This window comes from Halichoerus grypus, chromosome 9, assembly GCF_964656455.1.
Source record: "Halichoerus grypus chromosome 9, mHalGry1.hap1.1, whole genome shotgun sequence".
NCBI lineage: Eukaryota > Metazoa > Chordata > Mammalia > Carnivora > Phocidae > Halichoerus > Halichoerus grypus.
The window spans coordinates 12,546,653-12,567,158 of NC_135720.1; the positions used below are offsets into that span (position 1 = coordinate 12,546,653).

At 35.1% G+C, this 20,506-nt stretch overlaps 1 protein-coding gene across 9 annotated transcripts in view; it reads right to left on the reverse strand.

Annotated features, from left to right (window-relative positions):
- SCAF8 (SR-related CTD associated factor 8) overlaps nucleotides 1-20,506 on the reverse strand; it is a 214,092-nt gene that overhangs the window by 124,064 nt on the left and 69,522 nt on the right. For 5 of the 9 annotated variants that reach the window (XM_078054546.1, XM_078054547.1, XM_078054545.1 and 2 more), the window contains 5 exons: nucleotides 18,338-18,471; nucleotides 16,589-16,733; nucleotides 13,811-13,879; nucleotides 11,205-11,423; nucleotides 8,337-10,459 (listed from right to left, as the gene is read on the reverse strand). In XM_078054546.1, the coding sequence (XP_077910672.1) occupies nucleotides 9,006-10,459; nucleotides 11,205-11,423; nucleotides 13,811-13,879; nucleotides 16,589-16,733; nucleotides 18,338-18,471 (2,021 nt within the window). In that variant the 3' untranslated portion in view covers nucleotides 8,337-9,005. Of the gene's footprint in view, nucleotides 1-8,336; nucleotides 10,460-11,204; nucleotides 11,424-13,810; nucleotides 13,880-16,588; nucleotides 16,734-18,337; nucleotides 18,472-20,506 lie in introns of those variants that run through there. The other 4 variants (XR_013441049.1, XR_013441048.1, XM_078054542.1 and 1 more) reach the window with 1 other exon arrangement.

The following is a 20,506-nucleotide window of genomic DNA, read 5'->3' on the forward strand; positions in this document are numbered from 1 at the left end:
CACTTGGGCCAGTAGGATGATTGCCACTAGCCTAATCCATCAGACAAACATAGGTCGAGGAGATTTAAAAAAAAAAAAAAAAGCCTAAGAAGCCCTGTAAAGCTCCAAAACCATACAAAACTCCATTCCCTGTCCTATCCTCTCCTCCCCCATTTTGAATATTCAGATCTGTACAAACAGTCTCTTAATTATTTGTAATTAATACAACGCTGATTTGCATGTCCCAAAGTCTCTACTGGCCATTATTAACAATTACAACAGTGAATACCTATGTAGTATGAAATGCCAGGCAGTGTTTTAAGTGCTTTGGTGTTCTTCAAATAAAAATCAAGAGAATTGTCCAAGTTTCTGTAAAGTTATAGGGGCCTTTGTTAAGACACCTATTTGGTAAAGACCTATATATTCATATAACTTGGATTTCAGTCAACACAAAGTTGTTTTTACTTGATCAAATACAAATTCTGCTGGCTAATTCTATGAGAAAAGAGAGAAATGTATTAAGGTTTTTAACACTAGGTAAATAAAAATAGTGAACAAACTGGTCATTTGGCAAATAAAAAACTAATTTCTAAAAACCCACTGAAATGGCAAAGTGATAGTCATATCACTTAAGGGAAAATGTTACTGAATAGACAAAGCAGAAAATGTTAATACTATTTAAAAGATACAAACAGTACAAATGAAATGGGAAGACACACAGCAATTTTTAGAGTGGCTGTATTTAATAAAGTTTTAAAAAACCTCCACTTTTTAAAGTCAATTTCTTTAATGCAAGAATAATTCGCAGTAAATAGATCATATATATATAGTATATATAATACTAATAGTATTGGATTTTCTTTGCAAATTCTTTTAGTTCAATTATTACTAAAGAAATTAACTTTTAGTTTACAGGCATTACAAATCCATCTAAAAAGCTAGGCAGTGCTACTGTGTTTAATGGCTTGCAATACTTGTATTAGGGATTTAAATATGACTGTTATAACAACCAAAGTAATTTAAAAGTGGAATTCTATAAAGATGTGTTTTGTCACTCTAAAATGCGACTACCTTTCCTACTGTATGTATTCTAAAATTTTCAAGGTCTGTTTACTTAAATCTTAAATAGTTAGAGAATTCAGTCACAGGCTGTTGTATGAATTGTGTCCTCCAAAAATATATGTTGAAGTCCTAACTCCCAGTACCTCAGAATGTGACCTTATTTGGAAATAGGGTCATTGCAGATTAATTAGTTAAGATGACATCATACTGAAGTAGGGTGGGTTCCCAGTCCAATATAACTGATGTCCTTATAAGAGGAAAATTGAGACACAGACATACACAGAGAGATGATATGAAGACACACGATGGAAGACCACTGGCCATTTGACAATAGAGGCAGAGATTGAAGTGATGCACCTACAAGTCAAAAACACCAAGGACTGATGAGAACTGTCAGAAATTTGGAAGAGGAAAGGAAGGATTCTCCTCTAGAGCCTTCAGAGAGACAGCATGGCTCTTGGCAACACTTTGATTCAAACTTCTAGCCTCTGGAACTGTGAGATAGTAAGTTTCTGCTGTTCTAAGCCCCCTGATTTTTGGTAATGTTGTTACAGCAGGAAACTAATTACATAGATCATGAACTAAAATCTACCTTTCCAAAACAGCATCTTTTAAAGTCAAGTCAGCAAAACCTGGGGTCAAACACCTGTGCAAATAAAACCTGTGTAACCATGGACTTGAGGTTTGCTTCATTTGTAAAAAAAAAAAAAGAGAGAGAACAAATCCTACCAGTGTATTTCTGAACATAAATTATGTACAATGTCCACAACACAGAGGCCAAAAATGTTAAGTCTCTCCACCCCCAAGCTCTTCTCTCCCTGTAATAAGAATGCATTTTAACCTGTGGTCATTTGGCTAACAATTCAGAAAACAATATGATAAAAACAGAGGGCTATAATTAAAATATCATTAAGTAAATTTATAAAAAACACTGTCCTAAATTAAGTTCTGATGGTTTAACTACTTAGAAATCTCTAAATCCTTATCCTGGGTATGACCACAATATCTAAGATGTCATGCTCTTCAGAACTTCCTGATATGGTAAATGCTACCCTCTCCTTTTTAAAAAGGTTCAAAGTAATTTCAATTACCACAGAAAGATCAATTCTTAAACAATAGTTTATCCCTTATACTTTCAAAGGTTAATTTTATTCAACACAAGTCTTCTGATTTACTAATATTCTTATTAATATGCAAACTGACCCAAGTTCAGTAATAAACACAAGACTCCTGTTATTAAAAAGTCATTGTTCAAATACAGGAATTTATTTCATGTAATAATAACATAAGCAAAATAATAATTACCTTTGACAAGATTAGTAGAAATAGAAGTATAACTCACAAATATAATAAGCATGTTCCCCTGACATGTGAATTAGCCAGTAATATGGCCACAATGTTTTAGAGTCCTCTTTCCAAAGACTCTGGAAAAGGTGATCAGAGGCCAGCACCATGACATGCTATGGATTAAACCTTATATGAACCTAAGTTTAGTGATATTAACAGAAGACTTGAAGAGAAAGAAATCCTAGAATCAGATTATATATTCAAGTAAAGTAAAATCACTGCAAATTATCCACTGCCACCAAAGACAACAGAGCTAGACTCTAAAACTACTTGAATTCAAGTGTTGAATAAAGACTAACACTGAATGCTTACTATGTGTAAAGACAATTTTACATATTTAACTTCATTCAAGCCATGGAATATTCCTAATATAGGAGTTTTATACACAAGAAAACTGAGTACTAAGTTTGGACTATACATACAGTATACAAATGCTGAATTTTAGAAAGGAGCTGCCTAAGCCACAACCTAAAATATAAATTTGCAAGCAATCATTGGCTCTGCTTTACATGTATGAAAACATTTTAAAAAATAAATAGGTTTTGATATTTTATTTTATTTGTAGGGAAAGCTGTAATCAAAAAGAAATCTTATTTAATATCAATGCAACACAAACTTGCCTCCAAAATAGCATGTTATTAAGAAAGTTAACATTATATCATGGTATACCCTTAAGAAAAACCCAAATCCTGAAAACAGAATCTAAGAAAATGAAGCTGAAGTGATTGTTTAGCTATAGGAAAAGAAGATAGTCCCACATATACTTGTAATAGCGAAAACACAAGTTCAATTTAGTGCTTAAATGCAGCCTTACCCTACAAGGATAAGACTGATTGGTGGTTCAAGTTTGTTTTTCTGCACAAATTTATTTGCCTTTTAAACAGAAGAGGAATTAATAGTTTGTGAGCCTCTGCCATGTACGTCTGGCACTTTAGAAGGTGGTACACACTAATTTTTGAAAGTAATAAACTTGGGTTTCAATCTTTGCTCAAATATTTACAAGTTGTGTGACCTTGGGAAATAGCTTAAATCTGTGACAGGTTTCTCGTTAGTAAAACAGATATTAAAATATTAATACTACAAGATTGTCATGAGGCTTATATACGTAGTAAAATTATCCCAGTTCTTGTCACATAGTACATGTCATTAAATATTAGCTAATATTATCAATAATTTAAAAAGTGTAACCCTGCAGATTAGTTAAGAAATGATGCTTAGAAATACAGTAACTTGCCTAAAGACATATATCTAGCAAATGTTAAAGATAGGTTTGAAAACCTAATGTAATGAAATCTGTGGTCTCTTTAAAAGTTCCAATGTCGTTAGTCTTTCCCTTTGTTCTTCCTGCTTCCTCAACTGGTTTTTTACAGAAGAGAAAATTTATTTCATAGACTCCATGTATTTAAATGCTAGAAATGACCTTAGAAATCACTAAGCCAAGGGGCAGCAGATTGTTTTCACCATAGTTCTGTCCAATTGATAGTCCTTGCCTGAAATGAAGGGTCAAAAAGGAGGCTGGAGTGCTATGATGAGAAGAATTTGAGAATTCTGAGAAAGGCAGAAAAATAAGACAAATAAGACAAAATAGTGATAGCTGCCCATGGAGGTTTAGAGAGGGACAAACAACAAAGGTCAACCAAGTGCTACATTCTGCCATTGCCACACAAATGTAATAGACTCATTAAACTCATCTAGTTCTCATTAATTCTTGGCTCAAAGTCCCAAGTTCCAAGTTTACTCTCTACCATCTAGTGAGCTCTGTGCATAAGAGCTCCCCCTGCTTCCGTCACTACAGATCATCCCACTATCCAGAGCACCTAACACTTCTACCACAATATAAAGTCAGCCTGTCAGCACAGTTCTACCTTGACCTATAGTTTCCAATTTACTTAGAACTGGAATTTAATTACTTAGAATATTCGTTCTATATCGCGACTAGAACAAGGCCGAGTAATTCTAAGTATACATACAGAATGAAATGACCACCCTGAAAGAGGGGAGAAGTAGAGGGGAAGAAAAATGTCTGAGCAAAGCTCATGCAAAATAAGCCACTGATCTGCATTAGTTTTTGATGTGCAACCCACATCTAAGTAGTCCTACTAGTAACATTACCAGTCCTTGATAAATTTAATGCTTGTAATTTTGTCCCAAAAGGGCTCCTTCTATAATCAAAGCATTTAATTCCATGGTATCGAGTAAATTTTTCTTTGAGGTATCCTATAACAAAGTTTCACTTGAGTCAAAAATACTTCCTATAAAACCATCTCATATGCTTCTTTCCATCGCTTTGCTTTAATTCATTTTTAGATTAATGCTTAATGCTTTAATGAGTTTAAAACATCTGTGATAATGACTTCCCTGTTTTTATTCATACTCCAACACCAACCGCCACAAATTATACACTTTATTGAAACACTCCAAATAATTTTTAGATCACCAAAGTATTTTACTTAAGAAATTTTTTAAAGAATCTCAAGTGCACAGTATATTAAGTATTTACATGTTTTAAATTATCTGAAGTGGTGGTATGTGGGAATCTAAAAAGTAAATATACACCCAGGGAGGGGTGTGTGTGTGTGGACATATGTATAAAAATATGTATCTCCCCAGGGAATTCTGTATTAGTCAAGTCTGTGGTGACATCCCTCCACCTCCTGATATTTTCAAATCGATCCAGCAGGTGATTCTGTTATACATTTCTTGGCTGAGAATCACAGACATGGTGTATTTCAGATTGCTTTCAATATGTATGCCCCTATTTAAAGTAACCCCCCCCTCAAGAAAACAATCTGGGTCATTAATTTTGAATTCTAGTTCCAGAAAGTTTGGCTAAACCAAGGTATCTTGTTTTTAAATCTCCCATTAAAAAGTAGTAATCTTTTTTTCTTCAGAAGCGGAAAACAAAAATTTTAGTGCCTAAAACTTATAGTTTAAAAGATGTTTTATATAAAACCACATCATCCTCAATTAAGGAAACATTTATAATTCTCTGCCACACTGCAGTATTTATGACTATTTACAAATATTTAGTTTTTAATTTTACCTATCTTAAAAATGAATATAAAGGACTTGCTTCTCCTCTTCTACATTATGTAAAATATTTAAAGAGAAAAATGCTAATGTTTTCTTTCTCTGAAAGAGTTAAAAGCCCTTAAGACATTTTATTAATATAGCACCCGATAAAGTAATGATAATAAAGGCACATAAGGTATAACAAAATTATTTTTAATTGAATATTAAAATTTTCTTTTTCTTTAAAGTTGTGCCCATCTAAAATATATACAATGACAAAAAACATCATCAAAATGTTCTTTAAATGACTTAATGAATAAGGGATTATATATATAAAATTCATAATGAATACCATATTTCTTTGATTCTAAGACACTTTACATTTTGACATTTCTGAATTAGGATGGGTCTTATAATCACTGGCATGTTATGTTGGAAACATTTTTTATTCCTGAATGGTTCTCACAATCAATGGCACCTTAGATCTGATGAACTAAGGTGTTCGTTTATAAAAAAATACTTTTTCAAATTAAAAGAGGTAACTTTTTCTTTTCAAATGTAACAAAACTGACCCACCCCCAAAACAACCTTAAATGTATAGCTCCATAACTATAATCTTTTATATGAGTGAAAATGGCCAATAAATTTAACGAAGCAACTAAGTTATCAGGACAAAAGAAACTCTAGTAATATAAGAGCTTAAATAATGAACAAATTTTATCAATTAAATATTATATGAAGTCATTTTCAGAGTTTTAAAGTGAGTAATTTTATACTATTCCGTTTTCCAATGCTAAGCATTTGTCCATCCTATGTACTGAAATAAATTTAGCACTCCACCTATAATATGCTACAAATAATGATTGCTTTGCTGTAAAATAAATTTCTAACTGCAATATAAGTGATCAAAGTACATTATATGTATTTATGCTATAAATAGAAGCCAATGTTTAATGAAATGTTTAAAGACAAAAAAAAATTTAAAAAGTAGTATCTACTAAAACTGTAGTCTACAAATACCTCAGAGAGTCATATCATTCTCTAACATATCACAAATCAAAACATTATTGATTTGGTGGCTAATGTAGATACTGCCTGCAGCACTTTGAAGAATTTTATTAAAGTGGTTAGGTTACTCCTTGCATACTTCTAATGGCTAGCATTCTAGTGACAGTACTGGGATCAAAAGCATCAAAACATGATAGGTCTTGCGTCGAACTTAAAGATAATTAACTTCTCTCCATTATTTAAAAAAATGGTGAACGTAAGTATCAACTTTGGAAATTCAGTATGAGGATGAATAATATCCTTTCACTTAAATACTATACTACCAAATAAGAACAAAGCGAGAACAAGTACACATAATTATTTTCAACTATTTTCAGAGTGTCACACACTCCCAAGATGGGATTCTACAGTACTGACAACTGAGCAGGTTAACTTTCACCACCAGAATCTTCAAAGCAGTGCAATACTTGTATATATTTTGTTTTCAAGTTTGCACATAATGGCCCAACAGTGATAAAAAGAAAACTTGGGATCAAAGGTCACTAAAAAGTCTTACATTTTTATTGCTACTTAATCCAAGTGAATGTCACTTAATTTTAATAATGGTAAATGCAACTAAAGTAGTTTGAAATCCCAGTCAATATAAGTTCCTTAAGGACAAGGCTAATCATTCCTGAACATTAATACTTTGTACCAATGTCACAGTTTTTCCTGTTTTCCTAAGGAAAAGACTGAAACCAATTCAAATTACTGGACTGAATTACTGTAGAAATAAACACCCAATTTCCACTAGTACCCACTTCTTCACGTAACAAAACAAATAATGTACTATTTCTGTTCAGAACCTATAAGAAGAAATGACTTGATTTTTTGGCCAGGAACCATCCATAAAGCTCTTACAGCTCTTTAGATCATCAAGAGGTAAGCAAAAACAATCCAATTTTAAATAGCTGGTGTGTTCTATTGTTACTTTGGGCAGGCTTGACAAACATAGCTTAAGAATTTTAGAGAAATAGAGCAAATGATGAATAGTTGGGAATGCATAGGGAGCAAAAATGTCTATTCATAGGACCAAATAAAAGCCTTCATTAGGAACGAAAAAAACCACCAATGGTTTTATATATATGTATATATATGTAAAACCGAAAGGAAAAACAAAGAGCAAATAAATGAAAATTAAAAGCAAAAATAAATAAATAAATAGAAAACTAATCCCCAATTTTTCTGCTACTCAGTTTACCTTGGAGGCTAATCTGAACAGTGTTACCCACAGCCTACAAAACACATGTGGACGCTTTGTTCCTGATATATATAATGTTTTTAAATCCACCAACACCTCTATACATTCTGTGCAATTAAGAAATCCACTTCAGGCAAGTAACAAGTACTTTAGTACTAGCACTATCTATGCAGAATAGCAAATATAATGTGAAACAAAGCAATGCAAGCATTCATGTGAATTTTGGCTCCATGCTAACTCTGGTTTCATGCCTAACTACATTAAAATAGAATTGCCAAACGGCCAATGCATTTCTTTACAATAGTTATTTTACCTTCATAAAAGCTAAGAAGAGTTTTGACTATAAGCATTGTCAACTAGCCAAATTTCTCTAATTTTCTATCCGATTTTGAAGACTATTTTATTATCTAAACTATCAGCTATTTTTCTCTGTATGTACATGAAGACAGACATACAGAGAAACAGAAAAATCTACGTATGACTTACAAAATCAATAAACACAGATATTACATACATACTAATGAGACTGCATGATTTTTATATCAAAGTACATGTTTTTCCACCACACAGTTCTTCATTGTTGTTAAGAGTAATAAAAAACTTCTGCAACAACTAATAAGCACATGCTGCTAATGATCCAGGGTTTTAAGAATTTGTAGATTAAAAAAATACAATTCCTAGAACACTGTTATCAAACAAGTAAGTTTTATTGGCATCTAAAAACAAAATTCACCCAACATTGAAACGTACTTTAATATTTATGTTGTTTTCTTTTTTTTCTTTTTTCTTTTTTACTCACTGCAGTATGAGGAACAAATCACAAACACTTACTTTGGAGAAACAGAGACCATAGTGTAGATTTTACAAAATCACTTTTTAAAATCTCTGTATTGTGCTCCTCAAATATCTAGAGCCAGTCTTTGCATAAAATATCACAGCTTTGTCTATTACCTTAAAATTCTGCAGCAGCCTAAAGATATGGATAAGATATACCATCACTTGCTATTTTGAAATATATCTATTACCATATCCAACCTAATGGTAGTATCTAAAAAATTCTTTCTTCCATAGGAAGTCTCTGACAAGCTGTTATTCATTTCCTTGAAGTTAAAAGAATCTGGGGGCAACATTTATATTTTATCAGAAAAATAAAAAAATGTTTACCTACCATGTTCATATTAAGAACAATGTCTATACAAGTCAGTTGTACAATTATTTTAAGAGAAAGGTGAACATGAACATCAGATTAACTTAATTCTGGCAGACAAAAGTGAACAACTATGGTCCAGTCAGCCATTAATCTATTACAGAGAGATGACAACTTTACAAAAGGTATCTTTTACCTACTGAGTGATGATTATGTCCCCTCAGTTTCTGTGCTTTCTACCACTGGTTCACTTTCTATATCAGCAACTGTGTCACTCTTCTCCTTGTTTATTTCACTTGAAGATGTCAGTTTTTCATAAAGTTCAGGATCATTCTGTACTGGTAAAGGTGGTGGTTGGGCATGTCTCTCGGTATTTTCACCATTAACCTGAGGCACGTTATCACCTTTTCGTTGAGAAGTGGCCCCTTCAAAAAAATCAAAAACCCGAGGATGAGGAGGGGGGACCCAGGTGTTTTGAATTCTATCTCGTCCAAGACGGTTTCCATTAATTTCTCTGCAGAAATCAAAATCTCTGTCATCCCTATCCCTTTGCCTCTCCCAGGGTCTTCTGCGGTCATCAAAATCTCTGTGAACTTCTTGTCCAAATCCTCTGTTCCAAGGACCACTTCTAGGATCAAATCGATAGTTTCCAGACCGAAATCTACCTCTTTCTTCATGTAAGCCTTTTGGACCACCATAGACAGGTAGAACCCGATGTTCTCTCTCATCAAAATCTCTATGCCCCCAGGGCTTCTCTGGATTAAAGCCAAAGTGGTCTCTTCGACCAAGATGATCTATGCCTGGCCTCACAAGATTCTCTCTAATATCGACAGGAGGTCTTCCAAAATGATCCCTACCATCTAATGGAGGCCTTCCAGGACCTTCTCTTGGATCTATAGGCCGTCCAACCACATCCCTAACATCCACGGGGGGAGGTCTACTAATGCTTTCCCTGGCTTCAATGGGAGGAAACCGGTAATCTCTATCTCCTTCCTGTTGAATGTTATCATTCCCAAGTGGTATCCTTTTTTCTGGATTGGTAACATTGTCTACACTTTGTCTTCCAGGAACTAGAAAAGGTCTTTCTGGCTGACTAAAAATATCTCCTGGAGGAAAAGGACCACGGGGTGGCGGATGAAGAGCCGAATCAAGTACCGATGGGGGAGGGATTCCCCTTTGGGGTGGAATTCCAGGCTGTATTAAAGGGAATCTTGGTCCAGGTGTCTGTGGTATTAGTCCTGGACGAATGTCTAACATTGGCATTGTGGGCATCCTTTGACTAGAGAGATTTAAAGGGGGTAAGTTTTGAGGCCCAGCTGGTGGTTGTGTCCCCAAAAGTCCAGCGGCGTTTGGAACATTTGGTGGCTGTACTCCTATAAGTCCGGAATTATTAGGGATATTTGGGGGGAGCACTCCCAAAAGTCCAGAACTACTTGACACAGTTGGGGGCTGTAGTCCCAAAATTCCAGAGTTATTCAGAATATTTGGTGGCTGGGCTCCAATAATCCCAGAACTACTGGAAACATTAGATGGCCGGATTCCAATAATTTCAGAATTACTCGATACATTTGGTCTTTGGACTCCCAGAATTCCAGAATTGCTCGTCACATTTGGCGGCTGTCCTCCTAAAATTGCAGGGCTACTTGGAATATCATTTGGAATCACTAAAACAGAAAGAGGAAAAATAACACAAAAAATCATTCTGGTATAAAAGGAAACTGTATTTGTCATTACTAATGCTATAGTTAGCTAGCCTAGAGTTAATCAACTACTTGTATGCCAGAAGAATCAAGACACATTAGATATTAAACAAAAGTTAAAATTATTAAATACCATGCACAGTGAAATTTAAAATATTAAAACATAAGCGGGATGTTACTTAAAAATCTTTACACAGAACATTTAAAGAAAAATGTCAGGTACTATAGGAATTCTCCACCTTTAACAAAGATGTTTCTAAAGTACAAACAAGTTTTAATATACTAACAGTGGTGCCATAAAAGAGGACTTGCTACTTTCAAATATATTTATCTTTTAGACCTAGGTAGAGAATACTGGGTAGAAGTTATTCATACCTAATACTTGCTCATTCTTATCTTTCTTTAAGTATATGTATTTTGTGCAACTGTATTTTGATACCAACACATTAAAGCAGTCCCAATAGGCCCAAAAAAGGAGGGGTAGAGGTCGAAAAAGAAACGTGCCAAAATCTATTACTATCCTGAACAGAATGCCAACTTTTTTCGAAGAGAAATTCTAGGAGATAGTGATCTCTTTTTAAACATTGCAACATTTCAATACTGGTGCACTTAACTGGTTACAAATGCACGACATCTCAAAATTAAACACCAATATAGAGAAGTAGTGCTTATGATTTAACTATATTTCTGGGGAATTTATTTGTTTTACCTGATCTGGTGTTTTCACCAGAAGGAATCTGGTGGTCTAGAAGATGAGGTACTTTTTCTTCAGGCTCTGCTTGTTTAGTTGGAGGATTAAAAACATTTCCAGCTGGCAGAGTGGAAGTAGCAAGACTGCTGGCAACAGAACCACCAGGTAAAACAAGACCACCAAATCCAACATCTTTCACAGTTTCTGGAGTCATGGATAATGGCGGCTGCACTAAAGCTGTTTAAAGAAGGAGAAAATATATTTCAGATTTATTAGGCAAGCAATTCATGTGCTAGTTTAAAAATATTAACCATGACCAACCCTGGCCCTGTCAAAGTTTTCAGTGGCTTCCTGTCCTCTCTCCCCAATTGTTTGGTAAGACTATTCAGTTACCATAACATACAGGAATTCTCTTCTGGTCCCTCTATTTTATTTATAATGAAAACTAACTTCTTAGAGTTTGACTGTTTTTATTTATTGGCATCTACTACCTAGCACATTATATAATAACTGATGCTCAAAATAACAAGTCATCAAGAAGAGGCTAAATTACATTGAGAGCTTTTTTTCTAATAAGGGAAAACAATAATTTTTGGAAATATTTTCATAAAAAATGTTTAGTAAAATAAGGACCAGTACTTACAACGAAAACGCCAATAGTACAAAAAATAATTTCCAAGAATGTGAGTACATGAATTTCTGAATATATAGAAATGATTCATGCAGACTGACAAATACATACAATGATACAAATCTCCTCAATCCCCTTGAAATTATAATGTACTAGGGTCCTTACATTCACTACTTCTTGTCAAATGTGGTTAGAAAACCCATCACATTAAGAAGAGGTAAAGTGGACTACAAATAAAAAGGTATAAACATTCCATTTTAAAGAATGAGTAGAAAACTCCCTAAGTGTATATGTCATTTATATGTTAAAAAACAGAACTAGAGGAATATAAAGTCACAATTAAACCATCAGAATTTTTAGTCTAGTTTATGCCACAACACAGTTACATCACTGACTTGGGAATTTTAAGAACTGTTTTATCCTCACATTTAACTCCAACTTACCTGGACATACCGTTAGCACATAACGGAGATATAAAATAGAACAAAACCACCTGCGATCATGTATGGGAATTATGAGAATTAAACAAGACAGTGTAAGCAACTAGGAGAGAACCTGACACATGGATGTATTTCTCTTTCTCCATTCAAGTGATCCCAGATTTTCTAAAATGAATAAAGAAATAATTGGGAGGTAAATTCTAGGATGAATCTCTGTGAATGCTGAATTCAGAAATGGCTTCAGAACACTCTTCTAATTTTTAGGAAGAACAAAGAATTCTTCCTAATTAACCAAAAATAACAAAAAAGAAGGATCCTAATCCTGTCAGAAAGGAAAAGTAGAGAAGGGTTTACAAATATAAGGAAAATGATATTATCAATAGGTAAGTTCTGTCACATATACTGTCCTTACACTAAAGTCCTTTGATGTAGTCATCTCAAAAGGATAGAGAAGCAACTATGAAAGGTCTTGCTGTCTAAAGATAAAACAAATTGAACTTCAGAAAGTGAATGCAACTGCTCTAAAGTAAAACTCTATTACTGATAAACACTAAAGAAAATGAAGAAGAGATGAAGAGGAAAGGGAGAGAAAGAGGAGGAGAAATAAGAAAAAGCCTCTTCCCCTTCACTCACCAGGTATCACTGGAAATACCCATAGAACTATCACTCATCATGCTGAAAAATGGCACTTAGAGATAAGAACTTAGCATCTACCATGGTTCTCCTGCACAAATGTACATCAAGATAACTAAATACTACTAGTTGTAAGAAAAGGTTTTTTTAATAGAAAAATTCTAGGTAAGAAATGTGGAAAAATTATAAAATTCAAAAGATTAGCACTTCGCAACTAATGGAAAGTAGATTAAAAAGCAATAATGATCAATGGATGAAACCATCAGATGAAAATTTGAAGGGGAAGTTTTTTAATGACCAGGTTCCGTTACCTGAATGCTCTGATCCATCTTACCACCACTGAAAGTGGGGTGAGAAGAAACTGCAGGGCTCCCGATGTGATGTCACATCAAGTCTACAGCACCCACCAGTTAAATACTGTTGCTAAAAATGCTGAAGCAGATTCTAAGCAAACCTTTGGTGCTAAAAAACTTCCTATGTACAGAAAAAGCAGAAGATAGAGGAACAAATTTGATGCCACAAAGAAGCAAAACCAAATCCATTGTTTGGAATCTTGCATACAGAAGTAACTATTTCTTCAACAAATCAAAGACATAAAGGATTAAAAAAGAAAGGGAGGTCTCAGCAGGACTGCTCTATATTAAGACATTTAATACACAAAATAAACCACACAAAGGTGATCTGGGGACTCTTCTTTGAATTTTGACTAAAACCAATTATAAATGACATTTTGAGACAACAGAGCAAATCTGAATATAGAATGACTATCACATAATGTTAATTTTTTAGAAATCATTTAACAAAAAAATGTATTTGTCTAAAATTTTCATAATAAAAAAATTAACAATAATTTGTAAGAATGAGAATCAACAGGTTAACACTACCATGAATAAGGAAAATTCCCCAAGCAGCAAACTCACATGTTGGAACTACTGGTGGAATGGTGGGCGGTGGTACAACAGGTGGTGGGACTGGAGGTGGCATGAAACCTACACGGGGAAAAAAGACCAAAAACAAAATAGCATAAGAGTTACTTCTTTTAACTCAAAGATTTCAATAGCTATACATGAAATTCTACATTCTTAAAACAGTCTTCCATTACTATGATCTCATACTTGTGAAAATAAATGTGAAAATCTCATTTAAAAACATCACTTTTAGGGGCGCCGGGGTGGCTCAGCTGGTTGGGCAGCTGACTCCTGATTTTGGCTGGGGTCACGATTTCAGGGTTGGGGGATCGAGCCCTGCGTCTGGCTCCACCCTCATCAGGGAGTCTGCTTAAGATTCTCTCTCCCTCTCCTTCTGTCCCTCCCTGCCCCACATTCAGGAGCACACTTCTCTAAAATAAATAAATCTTTTTAAAAAAATCACTTTTATAACCACTACCTTAATATTTGATCCTTAGTAAGCTAAGTGAAGCATAGAGATCCTTATCATGATCGTGTCCTATTTATTTGCTCATTTGTGGAAGTCCTGTGGCACTCTCTACAACGCTATAAAGTCAAAGATTAATATAAGCCAGGCAACTTGTTTCGTATGTTAGCACAATGACTGCATGGGGAGTTAAATACTGTATTTCAAGCTGTTGATAACACTATATGCAATAATGTCATCTGTAAAATGTGCTATTATATTTATTTGATTTACATGCTGTTTATCTACTAGATCAAAATATTTTCATTAGCCTTGGATGTTACTATATTATGTTTTGAGCACTGAAATAAACCTTCAATTTAATATTGACTGTTTAATAATTTTAAATGTCAAATGATCAAACTATAAACCTGTTTCCTTGCATTTTTAAGATATAGAGCAACCATTAAATTCAATTTAAAAACAGTGGCTAAAGGGGCACCTGGGTGGCTCAGTCAGTTAAGCATCTTTTGGTTTTGGCGCAAGTCATGTTCTCATGGGTCGTGAGACCGAGCCCCATGTCAGGCTCCATGCTCCTCGGGGAGTCTGCTTGAAGATTCTCTCCCTCTGCCCCTCCCCCAGGCTCGCTCGCTCCTCCACCCCCCCAAATAAAATCTTAAAAAAACAAAAAACAAAAACAAAAAACCACAGTGGCTAAAAATAAAGATATGTGATTTTCAACAAATGAATGCTACACATGACTTTACAAAGTCTAGGTGGTATGGTTTCTGAAATAACCCTTTAAAATTATCTTCTGAAAGGGTGCCTGGGTGGTGCAGTCAGTTAAGCACCCGACCCCTGGTTTCGGCTCAGATCATGATCTCAAGATTGAGAGATCAAGCCCCACAACCAGCTCTGCACTCCATGCGGAGTATCCTTCAGTCTCTCTCCCCCATCCTTCTGCCCCTCCCCTACCCTCTCTCTTTCTCTCTAAAATAAATCTTAAAATTATCTTCTGAAAAAAAATTTTAATTCAGATTCCAAATACAGAAAATATTTGACAAGAATAATTTTCCAATCTTTAACATATAAAAAAGAATTCTTATAATATCTGCATCAATTTCAAATTATATATTTAATGACAATGTGAAAATTTTATGTTATATGACAAATAAATTACAACCATTCTCAGATAATGTTGAGGAATTTTTAGGAATTCTGTTCAATTGGTAAGAACTTAAATTATAGAAACCAAAGTATTTTTTTCTTACAATATGCAAAGAGTTCATGAAGTTCAAAGAAAGCTAAAAATAGCTTTGAAAAACAATGTATATCATTTGATCCCTTGTGCCTCTCCCTCATTCTTCTAACCTCCCATGGTCTAATACCAAAAGTTCTACCTCTAAGCTATATAAGCTATTATTTATATTTAATTGGTGCATGTTAAGTAATCTATATAGTTTCTAAACTAGAAATGCTGACTCAAGGAACCTTTATCAAAAATTTATAAGGTCAAAAAAAGTATTACAAATTCAATTAGCATTTTTAGATAGAGTATAATTTATGTCAAAATGAAAACCATGATTTTTAGGAGGAACAATCTATATAATTTAATGCATACTTCCTGATGAATGATGGGTGATAACTACAGAGAATTCTGATACGAAAAATTCAACATAAATTTTAAATTATTTTAAGAATATTTCAATGCTTTTAAAGGATTTCATTTTTTTCTCTGTCCATACTGGTCCTTCAACCATCTCCATCACCTGGGAACTTGTTAGAAATACAAGTGTCTTGCCCTACCTCAGTCTTAGTGAAGCAAAAGGAGGCCAGGCCCAGCACACTTTGTTTTAACATGCCCTCCAAGTGATCCCTATGTATGCTAAGGTTTGAGAATTGATGCTCTATAGCATTTTAACCTGGAAAAATAACAATTTGAATGATATTGTAGGGCGCCTAGCTGGCTCAGTCAGTAGAGCACGTGACTTGATCTTGCGGTCATTAGTTCAAGCCCCACGCTGGGTGTAGGGTTTACTTAAGGAAAATAAATAAAAAAAAAATTTTTTTAAATGAATGAATGAATGAATGAATGATATTCTAAGTAGAGTACACATAAGATGAAAACTCCTGGGGTGCCTGGGTGGCTCAGTCAGTTACGCATCTGCCTTCGGCTCAGGCCATGATCTCAGGGTCCTGGGATCGAGCCCCATGTTGGGCTCCCTGCTCAGTGGGGAGTCTGCTTCTCTCCTTCCCCACTGCCCCTCCCCACTGCTCATGCTCTCTCTCTTTCTCAAGTAAATAAAATCGTACCAAAAAAAAAAAAAAAGATGAAAATTCCTTACCAGGAGGTGGCTGTGAAGGGTTAAAACTCGCTCGCAGAAAAGGAGGTGGAGGGATTGGACTGAATCCAGGAGGAGGAACCGGCATTGAGACAGGAAATGCTGGTGGGACTAAACTAACTGCAGGCACGGCGGGCGCTACTGGAATCTTTGTAGATAGAAAATAGAAAGTCCATAAATCACCTTATCCATTAGCAACAATTACATCTTGGAACAACAAAAGGTAAAAAATTTCTATTTCTTTCTAAGGGAGATAACAAATACCATTACATTAAGTTGTTTTGTTATTTACCTTCTTGCATACTTATAACTGACTCTAACTTGGGGTAAAAGCAAGGCAGTGTTATTCAACAGACAGTATACGTGGAGACTGAAATCTATCTTACATTCAAGTGATGTAAAGTAATGGGCCCCTGCCTGAATAGTGAGTACCATCATCAATTTTAAACTGCCACCTCCCACTAAGTTTAAAATACCCAGTTATGGTATGCAACCTAACCATTAGGAAGCAGGTCAATAAGTTTCAAAATGGCATGAATTTCTCCTAAGTTTATTTTCTACTCTAGCATAGGTATTTTCTACTCATCCTAGGCACAATAATTCCCAAATATGTACTTGTACTGTGGGTGTACCTCTTTCTTAAATTATGTATTATCAATGGTCTATTCAACTTCGTTGTCTGAAAGACACGCCAAACTTCCCTGTGCAAAACTGAATTCCCAAATGTCTTTCCCGTGCTCAGGTAAGGATAGCTTCATCTTTCCAATTTCTCAAACCAAAAACCTTACCTCTTCTCTTTCTCACAAGTCAAGTCTCATCATGCCATAAAAGCCCACTGGACACACCATCACATAACCCCTCATTAATTATCTGACCATTTCCTATTCTCTCCACTGCCATCAGTCTAGTCTGAACCATCAGCTCTCAACTGGATTGCTACAACTGTCTCTTCACTGGTCTCCCTGCTTTTATTAATGCCCACTAGTCTATTCTCAAAATAGTAGCCAGTGCAATCCTTTAAAACCAAATCTTTTAAAACCTTTGAAGCCAGATCAAGTCATTGCTTTCGTTGAATTCCTCCAATAATGCTCCATCTCAGAGTGAAAACCAGAGTCCTTCTAGAACTCTCCCTTCTGCTAAGCTGCCTCTCATTCACTTCACTTCTAGCCCACTTGCTATTCCTGGAACACACCAAATATGCTCCTGGCCTAGGCCTTTGAACTGGATGCTCCCTCTGCCTAGAGTGCTCTTCCTCAGGTAGCCACATGGTTAATTACCTCAGCAACTTTAAGTTGTTGTTCAAATGTCACATTCTCGAGTCTGCTCTGACCATTTTATTTACAATCATAATCACTTATCCAGGCACCCTGATAACCCTTATACTCCCTTTTCCTTCCACAGTATCTCACAAACTTACTTATTTTGCATTTTCTGTCTCCCCTATTGAAAACAAAAGCTGCATAAGGGCAGGGGTTTGTGTGGTTTTCTTTCCACTGATGTATCCTTATCCCAGGTGCCTAGAACAGTGAATGTCATAGAAGGAGACCATGGATAAATACTTGTACAATAAACAAACATTTATATATAAATGACACCATTTCTAAAAAAAAAAAAAGTTTCCCCAAAATTATTTGACTAAACTCCTATTTATTCTATTTTGGACAACTTCCTCCAAGTTTTATAAAGTAAATACACGAGTAAAAACAGAAATGTAAGACAACACATTAACAATAACAAACACCCAACACTAACCTGTAACATAGCAACAGGTGGAGGAAAAACCTCTGCCTGGGTTGTGACCACTGTCTCCTTTTCAACTGGAGTTGGGCTCTGAGTTGTCTGCACCGTCTCTTTAACGGGTTCTGAGCTTTTCACAGTTTCCCACTCTAAACAAAATATTTGAAATTGATTTCCTCTGGATAGGTGCAAATTTTCATTTTATGTCTATCTATGTATTTATTTCGTCTCTACGTCCTTCATCTACCTTGGCACATCTTTAAGACATGTCCACAACTACAGGTGCCAACCTCGGTTTTGCCCAGGTAAGTCTGATGAGAATACTAAGGAGTTCAAAGAAGTATCACACAAGACACAAATGAAAGATACTAAAATACTTAGGGGATATCATAGATATATACCTCAAAGGCTGTCTGATGTAAGAGGATCAAATCTTACTATCTTGCGTCACAAGGTACAAGGGGAGACCGACAAGGAAAAGTATTAACCCAATAAAGAAAAATCTTTCTGAAAGCACAGCTATGCAAAAATAAAACAAAGAAGCTCTCACGGTTCTTCCACTGGTTCTCCATCTCCCTCAGAGTAAAGATCAAAGTCATTATAATGACTAATAAGACTTCATAGGACTCTGTCTCTCTGTACACCTCTCTGACTTTATCTCCTACTTCTCATTCCTCACTAACTTTGCTCAAATCATACTGGTCTCATAATTTTTGAATAGACTTTGCACATATTGTTCCCTCTGTATAGAATGCTCTTTCTCCAGAGAGCTGCACATCTCACTCCTTCAAGAATCACTCTCCATTAGATCTTCTTCACGTAAAACTGCAATAGCTCCACACCCATACTGTCTACCCCCCCTCCCTTTTTCTTCTTAGAACTTATCAACCTAGAAATATATAGTTTATCTATTTTATTATGTTTCTTTCCACTAGAAACATGGGTTGGCAAACTTGTCCTATACTAAGTATACAAGTTTACGAGCCATATGTTTTCTGTTATACCTACTCAACTGCTATTGAAAAAAAGTCATATAAGATAGGTAAACACAACTGAGTATGGCTGTGTTTCAATAAAACTCTACAGAAGAGCTTGCCGGCAGGATTTGGCCCATGGGCTATAGGCTGTCAACCCCTGTACTACAATGTGCACTCCATGAGAGGAAGGATTTTTGTCTGTCTGTCTCACTGATATAATCCCAGTTCCTAAAATCATGGCTGGCATACAATAGGAACTAAAATATTTACTGAATGAATAAGTGTTTAGGAGAAATATCCATCAAGAAGAAAAAAAGACCAACAAGATGAAAACACTGAAAAAGTGTTTGAAAATATTTGCACTGGCCTAAGGATGAAGATATCCTGAAAATTAGCTAGCTTACTTTGGTAAAAGAGTTAAGATGTGAAGAAATAAGCTATATACCACGTTTCAATTATTTCCCAAGTATCCATTTTAAGATTTCTTACTGGTTATAAATGCTAACCATTTTGTGGATTTATAACTGGTATTTTTAAAAATAAAAACATAAGTTAAAAAAAACAGGCCAGATGATCATTTGGTTATAAGCATTCTAGAATTGCATGAATCAGAACTACTAGCTCTCTAAACTAAGATTCTATTCCTGCCATTCTCAACATGGATACTAATCAAAATAATCTAGGAAGTTCTTCAAAGTAACTTCTTACATCCCCAGTTCTTATTTAACTTCAAGTAACTGAGGGGCACCTGGGTGGCTCAGTCGTTAAGCGGCTGCCTTCAGCTCAGGTCATGATCCCAGGGTCCTGGGATCGAGCCCTCCATTGGGCTCCCCGCTCAGCGGGAAGCCTGCTTCTCCCTCCCCCACTCTCCCTCCTTGTGTTCCCTCTCTCGCTGTCTGTCAAAAAATAAATAAAATCTTAAAAAAAATTAAAAAAAAAAAAAAAAATTCAAGTAACTGAAATATTTAGTTTAAAAAAGTCTCCATATACTCATATTTGCTCTTTCTCTAAAAGCAAAACTTTTTAAAAGACTTACAGGAAAAATGCTACATTTATAGACTTCTAAAACACTATACTCTGACACTTAGGAAATAAGACCCATTAAGCATACACACTGGAAATGGCAGTGTTTCAGTTTTTCTCTCTTTTTGGGAGGGGTAGAATCCAGGAAATAAAATAAGCGCAATTCACCTTACCATGCACAACT